General features: G+C 43.2%; 1 protein-coding gene across 3 annotated transcripts in view; it reads left to right on the top strand.

The window, feature by feature from the left end:
- The window catches only part of B4GALT2 (beta-1,4-galactosyltransferase 2), a 297,187-nt gene that overhangs the window by 226,979 nt on the left and 54,703 nt on the right, over positions 1 to 15,505 (top strand). For all 3 annotated transcript variants that reach the window (XM_053693401.1, XM_053693403.1, XM_053693402.1), the window contains one exon: positions 11,245 to 11,432. In XM_053693401.1, the coding sequence (XP_053549376.1) occupies positions 11,245 to 11,432 (188 nt within the window). The remainder of the gene's footprint in view (positions 1 to 11,244; positions 11,433 to 15,505) is intronic.

Raw genomic sequence — 15,505 nt, 5'->3', positions numbered from 1 at the left:
AATGGGAGTGATTCATCCTGTTCCATTAAGAGAACAAGGGATGGGGTTCTACTCCAATCTGTTCATAGTTCCCAAAAAAGAGGGAACGTTCAGACCAATCTTAGATCTCAAGATCTTAAACAAGTTTCTCAAGGTTCCATCGTTCAAGATGGAAACCATTCGAACTATTCTTCCTTCCATCCAGGAAGGTCAATTCATGACCACGGTGGATTTAAAGGATGCGTATCTACATATTCCTATCCACAAGGAACATCATCGGTTCCTAAGGTTCGCATTCCTGGACAAGCATTACCAGTTCGTGGCGCTTCCTTTCGGATTAGCCACTGCTCCAAGGATTTTCACAAAGGTACTAGGGTCCCTTCTAGCTGTGCTAAGACCAAGGGGCATTGCTGTAGTACCTTACTTGGACGACATTCTGATTCAAGCGTCGTCCCTTCCTCAAGCAAAGGCTCACACGGACATCGTCCTGGCCTTTCTCAGATCTCACGGATGGAAAGTGAACGTGGAAAAGAGTTCTCTATCTCCGTCAACAAGGGTTCCCTTCTTGGGAACAATAATAGACTCCTTAGAAATGAGGATATTTCTGACAGAGGCCAGAAAAACAAAGCTTCTAGACTCTTGTCGGATACTTCATTCCGTTCCTCTTCCTTCCATAGCTCAGTGCATGGAAGTGATCGGGTTGATGGTGGCGGCAATGGACATAGTTCCTTTTGCGCGCATTCATCTAAGACCATTACAACTGTGCATGCTCAGTCAGTGGAATGGGGATTATACAGACTTGTCTCCGAAGATACAAGTAAATCAGAGGACCAGAGACTCACTCCGTTGGTGGCTGTCCCTGGACAACCTGTCACAAGGGATGACATTCCGCAGACCAGAGTGGGTCATTGTCACGACCGACGCCAGTCTGATGGGCTGGGGCGCGGTCTGGGGATCCCTGAAAGCTCAGGGTCTTTGGTCTCGGGAAGAATCTCTTCTACCGATAAATATTCTGGAACTGAGAGCGATATTCAATGCTCTCAAGGCTTGGCCTCAGCTAGCGAGGGCCAAGTTCATACGGTTTCAATCAGACAACATGACAACTGTTGCGTACATCAACCATCAGGGGGGAACAAGGAGTTCCCTAGCGATGGAAGAAGTGACCAAAATCATTCTATGGGCGGAGTCTCACTCCTGCCACCTGTCCGCTATCCACATCCCAGGAGTGGAAAATTGGGAAGCGGATTTTCTGAGTCGTCAGACATTGCATCCGGGGGAGTGGGAACTCCATCCGGAAATCTTTGCCCAAGTCACTCAGCTGTGGGGCATTCCAGACATGGATCTGATGGCCTCTCGTCAGAACTTCAAAGTTCCTTGCTACGGGTCCAGATCCAGGGATCCCAAGGCGGCTCTAGTGGATGCACTAGTAGCACCTTGGACCTTCAAACTAGCTTATGTGTTCCCGCCGTTTCCTCTCATCCCCAGGCTGGTAGCCAGGATCAATCAGGAGAGGGCGTCGGTGATCTTGATAGCTCCTGCGTGGCCACGCAGGACTTGGTATGCAGATCTGGTGAATATGTCATCGGCTCCACCTTGGAAGCTACCTTTGAGACGAGACCTTCTTGTTCAGGGTCCGTTCGAACATCCGAACCTGGTTTCACTCCAGCTGACTGCTTGGAGATTGAACGCTTGATCTTATCGAAGCGAGGGTTCTCAGATTCTGTTATCGATACTCTTGTTCAGGCCAGAAAGCCTGTAACTAGAAAGATTTACCACAAAATTTGGAAAAAATATATCTGTTGGTGTGAATCTAAAGGATTCCCTTGGGACAAGGTTAAGATTCCTAAGATTCTATCCTTCCTTCAAGAAGGATTGGAAAAAGGATTATCTGCAAGTTCCCTGAAGGGACAGATTTCTGCCTTGTCTGTGTTACTTCACAAAAAGCTGGCAGCTGTGCCAGATGTTCAAGCCTTTGTTCAGGCTCTGATCCATGCAGATTGGAAAAAGGATTATCTGCAAGTTCCCTGAAGGGACAGATTTCTGCCTTGTCTGTGTTACTTCACAAAAAGCTGGCAGCTGTGCCAGATGTTCAAGCCTTTGTTCAGGCTCTGATCCATGCAGATAAGGTGGTTTTACGTACTAAACCTGGTTTTCTTCCAAAAGTTGTTTCTAACAAAAACATTAACCAGGAGATTATCGTACCTTCTCTGTGTCCGAAACCAGTTTCAAAGAAGGAACGTTTGTTGCACAATTTGGATGTTGTTCGCGCTCTAAAATTCTATTTAGATGCTACAAAGGATTTTAGACAAACATCTTCCTTGTTTGTTGTTTATTCTGGTAAAAGGAGAGGTCAAAAAGCAACTTCTACCTCTCTCTCTTTTTGGATTAAAAGCATCATCAGATTGGCTTACGAGACTGCCGGACGGCAGCCTCCCGAAAGAATCACAGCTCATTCCACTAGGGCTGTGGCTTCCACATGGGCCTTCAAGAACGAGGCTTCTGTTGATCAGATATGTAGGGCAGCGACTTGGTCTTCACTGCACACTTTTACCAAATTTTACAAGTTTGATACTTTTGCTTCTTCTGAGGCTATTTTTGGGAGAAAGGTTTTGCAAGCCGTGGTGCCTTCCATTTAGGTGACCTGATTTGCTCCCTCCCTTCATCCGTGTCCTAAAGCTTTGGTATTGGTTCCCACAAGTAAGGATGACGCCGTGGACCGGACACACCTATGTTGGAGAAAACAGAATTTATGTTTACCTGATAAATTACTTTCCCCAACGGTGTGTCGGGTCCACGGCCCGCCCTGGTTTTTTTTTTTAATCAGGTCTGATAATTTATTTTCTTTAACTACAGTCACCACGGTACCATATGGTTTCTCCTATGCAAATATTCCTCCTTAACGTCGGTCGAATGACTGGGGTAGGCGGAGCCTAGGAGGGATCATGTGACCAGCTTTGCTGGGCTCTTTGCCATTTCCTGTTGGGGAGGAGAATATCCCACAAGTAAGGATGACGCCGTGGACCGGACACACCGTTGGAGAAAGTAATTTATCAGGTAAACATAAATTCTGTTTTTAAGCCACTTTCTAATCTACTCCTATTATCAATTTATCTTTGTTCTCTTACTATCTTTATTTGAAAAAGAAGGCATCTAAGCTAAGGAGCCAGACATTTGTTGGTTTAGAATCCTGGACAGCACTTGTTTAATGGTGGGTGCATTTAGCCAATTGTGAACCAAAAATGGGCCGGCTTCTAAACTTACATTCTTGCTTTTCAAATAAAGATAGCAAGAGAATGAAGAAAAATTCATAATAGGAGTAAAATAAAATGTTGCTTAAAATTGCATGCTCTATCTGAATCATGAAAGAAAAAAATTGGGTTCACTGTCCCTTTAATCTTGGTTGTCAAGTCAGTGTGCACTTCATGACATTTGTTTAGTACTAGGAAGTCACAATTTATTTATTTATTTATTTATTTGCTCCTTATGTTTATGTTATTATCTTTGTTAGACTTTGGATACATTTGTCTGTGTTTTGTCTTTGTTGCAATTTTACTCTGTAAAGTGCAGGGTGGAAATTGGAGACTTGGGCCTATAGTTATCAAGATCTGACGGACCTGATCCGACAGTGCGGATCAGGTCTGCCAGACCTCGCTGAATACGGCGAGCAATACGCTTGCCGTATTCAGCATTGCACCAGCAACTCACAAGAGCTGCTGGTGCAACGCCGCCCCCTGCAGACTCGCGGCCAATGGGCCGCCAGCAGGGGGGTGTCAATCAACCCAATCGTACTCGATCGGGTTGATTTCCGGCGATGTGTGTCCGCCTGCTCAGAGCAGGCGTACAGGTTATGGAGCAGCGGTCTTTGTGACCGCTGCTTCATAACTGCTGTTTCTGGCGAGTCTGATGACTCAAAATGAAAGGGATAGGGTGAAGACTGGCTAAGAAGGGGTTAATTTAGCACTCATTCCTGTAATTAGTAGTATTTATGTTGATACATTCAACTATTACTGAGGAAATATTAAAGTTTAAAACTTGTAATTTATTGAACCACTTAAAAAGAAAAAACACACAGGGGGTTTTAACAAATTGCTCCACACACACACATTTATTCAGCCTACTGCAATATACCCAGACCATGCACACAGATTTCACCACCCCCCTGTATTCCTGGCCAGTAACAGGATACGCTGGCTTCAGGTGACAGGGATGGTTTCTCTGCTGTGTGCACTCGTCCCTTGCAGAAGGCTCACTGTGACCGGAGTAACAGATTATAGATTGTTAAAAAGCAGCTATATTAATAGTCTACTAATGTGCAATGCACAAACGCGTTTCGGCCGAGTAGCGGCCTTTCTCAATGTGCAAATTATAAAAATGACAAGCCGAGTGTCTCATTGCCCGTGTCTTATATACCCGCCTCCAGCGTGATTAGCCCAATCGCAGCGTGCCTATGATACACGCCCACCTTTAGACGAATCACGCTCGATTTTATACTTCCATGCTGTGAAATCAGACTCGGTTACCGATTGGATGTTGTAACTTCAATGCACATCCAATCACTGTTAGCCATTTACGTCTGAACTGTTAAACTACAGTCACTATGTCAATAGATATATAGAGATCGGTAGAGATCTGATGACTCGCCAGAAACACGGGGCATCAAGCTCCATACGGAGCTTGATACATATGCCCCATGACCTGTGGTATAAGTTTTACGAATTTCCACCATCTTGTGCCCTTGTATATGTCACCACTGATCACCACTGGTTTACTGCTGAAAGCTTTGGGCTCCTTTTTAGTAGAGGGTTTATTTTTGCTCTTTATTTCTCAGATTACATAGGGTCCAGAAATTGCTGCTTCCTCTGCAGATGTTAATGTTAAAGGGACATGAAACCCAAACATGTTCTTTCATGATTCAGATAGAGGATACGATTTTAAACAACTTTCTAATTTACTTCTATTATCTAATTTGTTTCTACTGTGAACTAGCACTGTCTGGCTGTAGTGCATGGGAGTGAGCACAATGTTATCTATATGGTACACATGAACTAGCACTGTCTGGCTGTAGTGCATGGGGGTGAGTACAATGTTATCTATATGCTACACATGAACTAGCACTGTCTGGCTGTAGTGCATGGGGGTGAGCACAATGTTATCTATATGGTACACATGAACTAGCACTGCCTGGCTGTTGTGCACAGGAGCGAGCACAACGTTATTTATATGGTGCACATGAACTAGCACTGGCTGTAGTGCATGGGAGTGAGCACAATGTTATCTATATGGTACACATGAACTAGCACTGCCTGGCTGTTGTGCACAGGAGCGAGCACAACGTTATTTATATGGTGCACATGAAATAGCACTGTCTGGCTGTAGTGCATGGGGGTGAGCACAATGTTATCTATATGGTACACATGAACTAGCACTGTCTGGCTGTAGTGCATGGGAGTGAGCACAATGTTATCTATATGGTACACATGAACTAGCACTGTCTGGCTGTAGTGCACGGGGGTGAGCACAATGTTATCTATATGCTACACATGAACTAGCACTGTCTGGCTGTAGTGCATGGGGGTGAGCACAATGTTATCTATATGGTACACATGAACTAGCACTGCCTGGCTGTTGTGCACAGGAGCGAGCACAACGTTATTTATATGGTGCACATGAACTAGCACTGTCTGGCTGTAGTGCATGGGAGTGAGCACAATGTTATCTATATGGTACACATGAATTAGCACTGCCTGGCTGTTGTGCACAGGAGCGAGCACAACGTTATTTATATGGTGCACATGAAATAGCACTGTCTGGCTGTAGTGCATGGGGGTGAGCACAATGTTATCTATATGGTACACATGAAATAGCACTGTCTGGCTGTAGTGCATGGGAGTGAGCACAATGTTATCTATATGGTACACATGAACTAGCACTGTCTGGCTGTAGTGCATGGGAGTGAGCACAATGTTATCTATATGGTACACATGAACTAGCACTGTCTGGCTGTAGTGCATGGGAGTGAGCACAATGTTATCTATATGGTACACATGAACTAGCACTGCCTGGCTGTTGTGCACAGGAGCGAGCACAACATTATTTATATGGTGCACATGAAATAGCACTGTCTGGCTGTAGTGCATGGGGGTGAGCACAATGTTATCTATATGGTACACATGAACTAGCACTGTCTGTCTGTAGTACACAGGAGAGAGCGCACCGTTATCTATATGGCACACATGAACTAGCAGCACTGTCTGTCTGAAGTATACAGGAGAGAGCACACTGTTATCTATATGGCACACATGAACTAGCAGTGTCTGGCTGTTGTGCACAAGAGCGAGCACAAAGTTATTTATATGGCACCCATGAACTAGCACTGTCTGTCTGTGCAGGTAGTGAGCACAGTGTTATCTATATGGCACTTATGAGTTAGCATTGTCTGGCTGTAGTGCACAAGAGTGAGCACAATGTTATCTATATAGCACACATGAACTACCAATGTCTGGCTGTGGTGCACGTTAGTGAGCACAATGTTATCTATTTGAAATGCACTGAGATAAGGGGCGGCCTGCAGGCGCTTACAAACAGGCAAACTTAGAGGTTATAAAGTATATTAATATAACAATGTTGGTTGTACAAAGCTGGAAAAGGGTAGTAAAGGCGTTTTCTAACTTAAAACAAAAACAAATCGGGGGGCGTGTCCTAGCAGCCGCCATGTCCAGATGCAAACCTCAGAAGCTCCAGCCTACCTAAAGCCGGTATATAACTTATATGCTCTATAATTTGAAAATCAGCTACACAACTTGGAGCACTGGATCTATTAAACTGTGCTGAACCTAACGATACCCTTTATAAGAACTTTGCTATTAAAGAACAGTACTAAATGCTTTTGGACAGAAACGGCGGCAGTCTTATATCATCTGTGTATCTCCCCCCCCCCCCCCTGCCTGCTGGGTCAAGCAGAGCTTTTACACTGCTTATACCAGGGAGTATTATTATCTTACAATATGGAGGAGTCATTGCATGGTGAATTGCACGCTCTTCTGATGGAATTGAACAGGAAGATGGACAGCCATGTTGCGCAGCTACTATCCGATCTGAAAGCCCGCCCTCAAAGGCAAATGTGTACGAAAGGGCAAATGGCGGCAACAGTAGTCAGCGATATACAATCTAGCCGCCCTAGTCATTCTCTAAGCCTGAAAGAGAGCAATACCTCCGCTCCAGCTCCACGGGAGTCATGGTCCAGACAGACGCTGGTAGCACAATTTCGCTATGACAATGGAGGAGATCAAGGCGATGCATCCATCTCTGCCACTCCTGAGATCGCGTGCACAACTAATAGGAATCCTACTCTGGTAAGGATAACTACGGGAGAACACCCGCTACCCCACATTGAAACACCCAAAGCTACAATACCGTTTGGAGGCAAACAACCTCCCATAACGCCCCCATTACCGGGATCTGTCACGGACTTAGACTTTATTTTCCACCTACAGCCTTTATACTGGATGGCATTGATTTGGACAGAGCAACGTAAGCAGCAGCACCCAAACACAATAACTTTCCCACTGAACAGACAGGGGATCGGATGATCTTTCCCTGACATGGACACTTCTAGCCCTTTGCGGCACCATACAGAAGATTGCTTACTCTATGTCCCTATACCTAACTATGAAGATGTGTTAGGATTACCTTACATTGCTGCATTAACTGTGACAAGTTATTCTATTCCAGAGTAAATATGTAGTTTGCATTGACCTTTTATATAGCCCTCAATTTGCCAATGATAACTATTTAGTTTGATGTTTAAACGAGGGTCAGTCTACTTTTTTAGCTCATCCTGCTTAATTCACGGTTATCTCAGTTTGTATTTTTGTCTGTTTCAGTTTTGTTTTTATAAAGTGTCAGATACTATATGTTTATATTGCATGTACACTGTATACCTTTGGAATTATTACAACTCTGAGTCCCCCTTCTTAAGAGCTACATTTAGGGACTGTTGATATGTGTATAAGCTGGGTCTAGCACTAATGTTAGCTCATACATACTATATAGCTTCCTCTTTTATTTTTATTGCTATCCTGTTTAAGTTGTCACAATCTATAAGGTTAAGCTAAGAATTGGTTGTAGATATAGAGTTGTATGCAATGAGACTTGATGTTTGCATTACGATTTTCCTACTGCACATGTCATTAACTGTCCTTTTTATATATGTGCTAGCAGTAATCTTTGCTATAGCCATAATTGTAGCCAAGGTTCTCTATATTTCATGGGCCTCATGTGCCCCTGATAGAGCCTTGTACAGAGGATAATCCCTCCCAGAAGGCTTGCATCATATTTAGTAACCTAAATGGTACCCCACCCTAATTATATGGATATATAGCTAGTTTAATGTGTGGTAACACTATAGATCTAAGAGCTCTAAAGATACTCACTACATTATTAAGGCATAACACACTCAACTTTCTTATGCTGAGAGACATTCCCAATATCAACTAACTCTAGTTGAATAGCCTCTCCCTACCTCTACTTATTAACACTTCTAAGTGTTTTGTTATAATAAGAATTAGGTTCAACAGTCTCAGCAAGATGTGTGAGTCAACAGGCTCTTACGGCTACATATTTTGGGGGCTGCCGTACCTAGATGTACTTCATATGGCCGCTGTAGATGCACATTATACTATATTAGCCATACATCCAAGAGATTGATGAGTTAAAATCGCCACGTGTGCTAGGCTGGGCTATCCCGTATATTACCTTGTAAATAAAGCTTCAGCCTACATACATATATACTCATCTTAACGTATAGATGGACTAATACATAACAATAGTGCAGGTTTACTCAGACCTAATCATATAGGACACTGCCAAGTGCACCCTCCCCTTGAAAGTACATAGCTAAATGTTACATATTCCCTAAAATACAATTTAGGACTATACCCCAGATTTGACATATATCCCGCCTAAACTTCCCACTATGAACATCTCCACTTTTAGCCTCAGAAAGTGCTTAACCTATCATTTATATACTTAAACTTTATTAATCCTTCATAAGATCTAAGCACAGTTTGCTAACCTCCCTGCATTTAGTTTATATACTCTAATCCAATAACTCATATGTTAAGCGGTGCTTACCCGCTGATTGTTAATGGATACCCTAAAATTCCCCCCCCCCCCATTATATACCCACTCATAAATCATTGGCTTGAAGCTCGTAGAGAGCTACTTACCTGACTAACAGATATGTTTTGTATTCCTAGGTCTTGTGCCCTAGGGGATTGGTACATGATTAGTCAGCCTGATGTGCTATTATTATCCAAAAAAGAGGATTTCATTTAGATATTCTTTGTAATACCTTACTTTGATATAGTTCTTCTTGTCTAGTATCTTCGTTGAAATACGTTATTATGCCATTGTTTATGCCAAATGTCTTCTTTCACATTCTCATTGTAACTTTTGTGACAAGACTATTTGTATTTGTTCTTATGCTAATGATCCTCAATAAAAACAAATAAAAAAATAAATTAAAAAAAAAAAAACAACAAATCGAGTAGACTGTCCCATTAAACTTTCATGATTCACATAGAGCAGCATTTTTTTAAACAGCTCTCCAATTTACAAGAAAACAAATCAAGTTTGGTGTTGTTTGAAGAGCATACTTAGGCAATGCCGCCCCCTGCAGATTTGCAGCCAATCGGCCGCTAGCAGGGGGTGTAAATCAACCAGATCGTATTCGATCGAGTTGATTTCTGTCCGCGGTCTCAGAGCAGGAGGACAAGTTATGGAGTAGCGGTCTTTAGACAGCTGCTTTATAACTTCTGTTAGATGTTTTACTCAGTAGTGGTCACTTCCCATCAGGTTTGGTGCTTGAGCCGTGTTTCTAGCTGTGAAGACCTGAGGGAATCTTCTGTATGCAGAGGCCTCTACTAACCAGTACTAATGTGGTTGTTCAGAGACACATTTATCGTGCATGTGCTGCAACCTGTAAATACAAATATGTTGTGAGATACCTCACTGGGTCTGGAGTAAGCAAGTCCCATCACTCAGCTCAGGTTTTATGGGTAGCATGTTAAGCATTAAATCATATACAGACACCTGACACAAAGAGCATTTTACTTGGTGGAGCACATTTGTGTGACTTTGTTGTTTTTATTAAACAGGAGACTATGTTGGACTCACTGCAACTCCCTTTCTGTAATGAGGCTGTTGTAGGAATTATGCTGCCACTTCTAGACACTAGGGATATGCCCTCAGTGCTAATGGTCTATGCAAGAATATGCATTTAACCCATTTAAAAGAAAGTTGGCATTAAGATGTGTTAAAGGAATAGTCAAGTTAAAATTAAACTTTTATGATTTGAATAGCGCATGCAATTTTAGGCAACTTTCCAATTTACTCCTATTATCAGTTTGTCTTTGTTCTCTTGGTATCTTTATTTGAATGTAAGCTTAAGAGCCGGCCCATTTTTGGTTCAGGACCTGGGTAGTGCTTGCTGATTGGTGGCTACATTTAGACACCAATCAGAAAGTGCTTACCCAGGTGCTAAACCAAAAATGGGCCGGCTCTTATGCTTACATTCTTGCTTTTTCAAATAAAGATAGCAAGAGAACGAAGAATAATTGATAATAGGAGTAAAATAGAAATTTGCTTAAAATTGCATGCTCTATCTGAATCATGAAAGTTTAATTTTGACTAGACTATTCCTTTAAGGGGACACTGAACCCAATTTTTTTTTTTTTTGTGATTCAGATAGAGCATGCAATTTTAAGCAACTTTCTAATTTACTACTATTATCAATGTTTCTTCGTTCTCTTGCTATCTTTATTTGAAAAAGAAGGCGTCTAAGCTCTGGACAGCAGTTTTTGATTGGTGGATGAATTTATCCACCACTCAGCAAGGACAACCTAGGTTGTTTACCAAAAATGGGCCGGCATCTAAACTTACATTCTTGCATTTCAAATAAAGATACCAAGAGAATAAATAACATTTGACAATAGGAGTAAATTAGAAAGTTGCTTAAAATTTCATGCTCTATCTGAATCATGAAAGAAAAAAAATTGGGTTCAGTGTCCCTTTAAGTGTTGTGAGTGTGTGTGTTGGTCTACAGCATTTACAGTATAAACAAACTTTACCATTATCCTCATATTGCCAGACTTTCATGAACAATTTGAGTGCTTAGCTATTGACCTCCAGGTATTTAATTTACAGCAGTGTGTATTGTGCTCTGGTATGTCACTAATTTACCAGTTATTGTCATTCCTATTGCAGTTTGGCGAGGACACTTTTAACCGTGCCAAGCTCCTGAACGTGGGCTTCTTGGAGGTTCTGAAGGAGGAAGATTATGACTGTTTTATCTTTAGCGATGTGGATCTTATACCCATGGATGACCGAAACTTGTATCATTGCTACGAGCAGCCCAGGCACTTTGCTATCGCTATGGACAAGTTCGGCTTTCGGTAAGCGTTTTAAAGACATTTATGTAGATTTGCATTTTTCTACAGTTGTTATATATTGGAAAGTCATTATAGCTATCCCAACTGGCTGAGTGTAGAGACCAATAACTGAATGTAGCTTGGATCAGTCATTTTGGTAAAGAAATAATTATTTAAAGAAAGGTACGTGCTCCGGACAGAGTTTAGGGGAATCAAAAACAGTGAAAATCACAAAACCATTTATATATAAAAAAGAAAACTTATTGTCTTACTCTAAACAACTTATTAGCTGGAACCAAATGCACCTTTTATGTCCAACATATCTGTTATATCCATTACTACAGCCTAAGCGAACGAGAAATACTCTTCTAATGACTAAGTCTACTGAAGCAGGCAAAAGAAATAGTTACTCTACAAATCATTTTACAGCATCTCCTCCCTGGCTTCTCCTCCTCCAGGGGTTGAGTCGTGTGTGTATTAATGCTGGTTGTGTAAATGCTAATATGGAAGGGTTGGGTGAAAATGTCTTGCACTGTGGCACCCTCAGTGACTTACATTTAGCTGTTTGTTTTTTTACCCTTAAAAAATGTTTTTTTCTTCTTAAATGGAAAGAGTCCACAGCTGCATTCATTACTTTTGGGAAATAAGAACCTGGCCACCAGGAGGAGGCAAAGACACCCCAGCCAAAGGCTTAAATACTCCTCCCACTCCCCTCATCCCCAGTCATTCTTTGCCTTTCATTACAGGAGGCTGTCAGAGACGTGTCAGAAATTTAATTTTTGTTTTTTTTTCTCTTATGGAGGGTAGTACTCTTCGACATGGGACAGGAGTTTTAAGTAGTCCTGTCAGTCTCTCAGTGAGGGCTTGGATGAAAGTTAGAGTCCGGAGATGCAGGAAGTTTCTTTCTGCAAAATCATCCCGATTCATATTAACAGCTCCTCAAGCAATCAGCGTTGTCGAACTTCGCTCCGCTGCCTGCTTTCTTCTCTCAAGTCCATGACGGAAGCGATGCTACTATTCGTCACACTTGAAAGGCCGTGTTCCTGTTCCACGGCGTAAGATCGTGTAATTTTATTCAATGTACTGTAATGTGAGGTTTCCCGTGAGGCTAAAGCTCCTCGTGGGTTTAACTTATTACATAAGGGTCTCAGTGAGTCTGTAAGATCTTGGAATCTAGGGTTAATATCTCCTGAGGGGGGTTATTGGACAGGGGGGTTTATAATCATGTTTGTTATGTGATTCAACCTGCTTATGTGTGAGGTTTATGGGCTCGTGGTTTGGAACTTTGAGCCTTTTGGCTGGGGGCCCATTTTCACCCTGTGTCCGGGCGTTGTTACGCTCTGTCGCCCATTTCCGCATTCATGACAGTGTGGCAACCGATATTCTAGTCCGCAGGGCCTGGTCATAGGAGGTGGCGAGTGCCCTAGCCATTGTTGGTGTCAGGTGTCGTTTTTGTTTTTTACTGTTTACAGTCCATATTGACATATCCTCTTATAGTTATGGGGGGGTTTTTTTACCCTTAAAAAATGTTTTTTTCTTCTTAAATGGAAAGAGTCCACAGCTGCATTCATTACTTTTGGGAAATAAGAACCTGGCCACCAGGAGGAGGCAAAGACACCCCAGCCAAAGGCTTAAATACTCCTCCCACTCCCCTCATCCCCAGTCATTCTTTGCCTTTCATTACAGGAGGCTGTCAGAGACGTGTCAGAAATTTAATTTTTGTTTTTTTTTCTCTTATGGAGGGTAGTACTCTTCGACATGGGACAGGAGTTTTAAGTAGTCCTGTCAGTCTCTCAGTGAGGGCTTGGATGAAAGTTAGAGTCCGGAGATGCAGGAAGTTTCTTTCTGCAAAATCATCCCGATTCATATTAACAGCTCCTCAAGCAATCAGCGTTGTCGAACTTCGCTCCGCTGCCTGCTTTCTTCTCTCAAGTCCATGACGGAAGCGATGCTACTATTCGTCACACTTGAAAGGCCGTGTTCCTGTTCCACGGCGTAAGATCGTGTAATTTTATTCAATGTACTGTAATGTGAGGTTTCCCGTGAGGCTAAAGCTCCTCGTGGGTTTAACTTATTACATAAGGGTCTCAGTGAGTCTGTAAGATCTTGGAATCTAGGGTTAATATCTCCTGAGGGGGGTTATTGGACAGGGGGGTTTATAATCATGTTTGTTATGTGATTCAACCTGCTTATGTGTGAGGTTTATGGGCTCGTGGTTTGGAACTTTGAGCCTTTTGGCTGGGGGCCCATTTTCACCCTGTGTCCGGGCGTTGTTACGCTCTGTCGCCCATTTCCGCATTCATGACAGTGTGGCAACCGATATTCTAGTCCGCAGGGCCTGGTCATAGGAGGTGGCGAGTGCCCTAGCCATTGTTGGTGTCAGGTGTCGTTTTTGTTTTTTACTGTTTACAGTCCATATTGACATATCCTCTTATAGTTATGGGGGGGATTCTGATGCTAAGACTGTGCTAATTTCATATTCAGTTACAGAGGATTCTGACACTGAGATGATTATAATATCTGATTCAGATTCTGTGTCCGGTGACGAATCCGGTTTAGCCTCGTTGACTCCTGTCAATCAGTCTTGTTCCATATGCCATATGAGAGCACCCGGTTCCTCGGGCTCAGGGAATCAGGGATCTGCTGAGCCGTCTGCCTCTGGGGGTCCGAGCTCCCTACCGATTCTTCCTCTTACACATGCGGGTAACCCAGTTTATAGTTCCTCCACGCGGGGTGGTGTGTTCCCCCCGGAGCTTGCAGCACGTTTTCGCCTTCAGATAATGTTGCCGCTTGCTCGTCTGCATTGTCCAGACGTTTCTTTTAGAATGTGCTTGTGCCTTATTGTCCCGGGTATTCTGCCTTGGGGTGGGCCTCCGCAGTATCCTGAGGGTTCTGTTCCGGAGTGTTGTGCTTTTCGGTACTGGATTGCGCACCTTCGCGTATTGCTCAGACATCTGTTTGAGTCACTGAACAACCCTATAGTTCATAGATATGGGAATTTTCAGTCTGATAGTCTGAATGGTACAACTTGTTAGACATATGGGGATATGAGGATGAGGTAATCTCCTATTGTCTTTGAGTTCTTTCACAGTTTTTGTAAGATGGGGCTCCATTTGGCTGGTCCTACGGGTAGGCCCATGTCTTTTTTGGGCGCTAACCTTCGGGTTGCCTTATATTTTGTATCCGATAGATGTCTTATTTGTTTTTTGTTTCCTTCGGGAACCATCTCGGATTGATACTCTTTGTTACTTCTGCAGAAGTTGTTTGGACATGTTAGTCCTATGTTTAAAAATATCTTTAGTTTTCCCCTATGAGGGAAAGTTTATGCAGCTTGCTGGTTAGGACCCCAAGTACAGACTGGTCCTGTCGGGTTTGTTCGGTCTTGCAGCTGTTCAGACGCGTGGCACTGTTCTGCTGAGCTGGTTCGGTAGAAGTGCTGAGTGCTCAGGTTATCATTGGTTTTCATGTTCCACTAAGCATTCAAGAAGAACCAGTGGGTTCGTGAGGCGGGAAGGATTGTCTCAGTCCTTATAGCCTCCAGTCATAGATGACTGGGCGGGGGAGTGTTCCGCTGCGTCACGCTGACATCTGATTTCATCAGAACCTAGAGCTCCTTCTCCATGTTGGGGAGGGTTGGTGGGCTTAGGCCCCGTCACTGCTGTTTGAGTGGTTTGGCCTTCAGTTTTAGGTCTATGGACGGTCCTGTTGGGACTTGATCCTACAGCTTGTATGGATAGCTGTCCAGCATGCGGAAGGTTTTGCATTTTGAAGCCTATTGCAGCTCTCGGCACCTTGTAGGTGTTTGTGTAAGCCGTTTCTAGTGTATCTAGATACAGCTTTTACTCTTGGACGTGATGGTCTGACTGAGTTATGAGGCCTTTGGGTCTCCTTTCATGTCTCTGGGTGAGTTAGATCTCCTTTTAGGGATCTGTGTCACGGATGATGGTTGATCCCTGTGGGGACTAGCTCGGGGTTCCCTGGAGCTGGGAAGGTTTAGCACCTTTTTCTTGTCCTCTGCCTATGTGGAGGTGATGGGGAAACTAGCTCTGCTAGTAGAGTTTTGTGGACCTTGAGGTATCCCTTCTGTTGTCCTGAGG

The sequence above is a fragment of the Bombina bombina genome, chromosome 10 (genome assembly GCF_027579735.1).
Source record: "Bombina bombina isolate aBomBom1 chromosome 10, aBomBom1.pri, whole genome shotgun sequence".
Lineage (NCBI taxonomy): Eukaryota > Metazoa > Chordata > Amphibia > Anura > Bombinatoridae > Bombina > Bombina bombina.
This window is presented reverse-complemented; position numbering and strand designations above follow the sequence as displayed.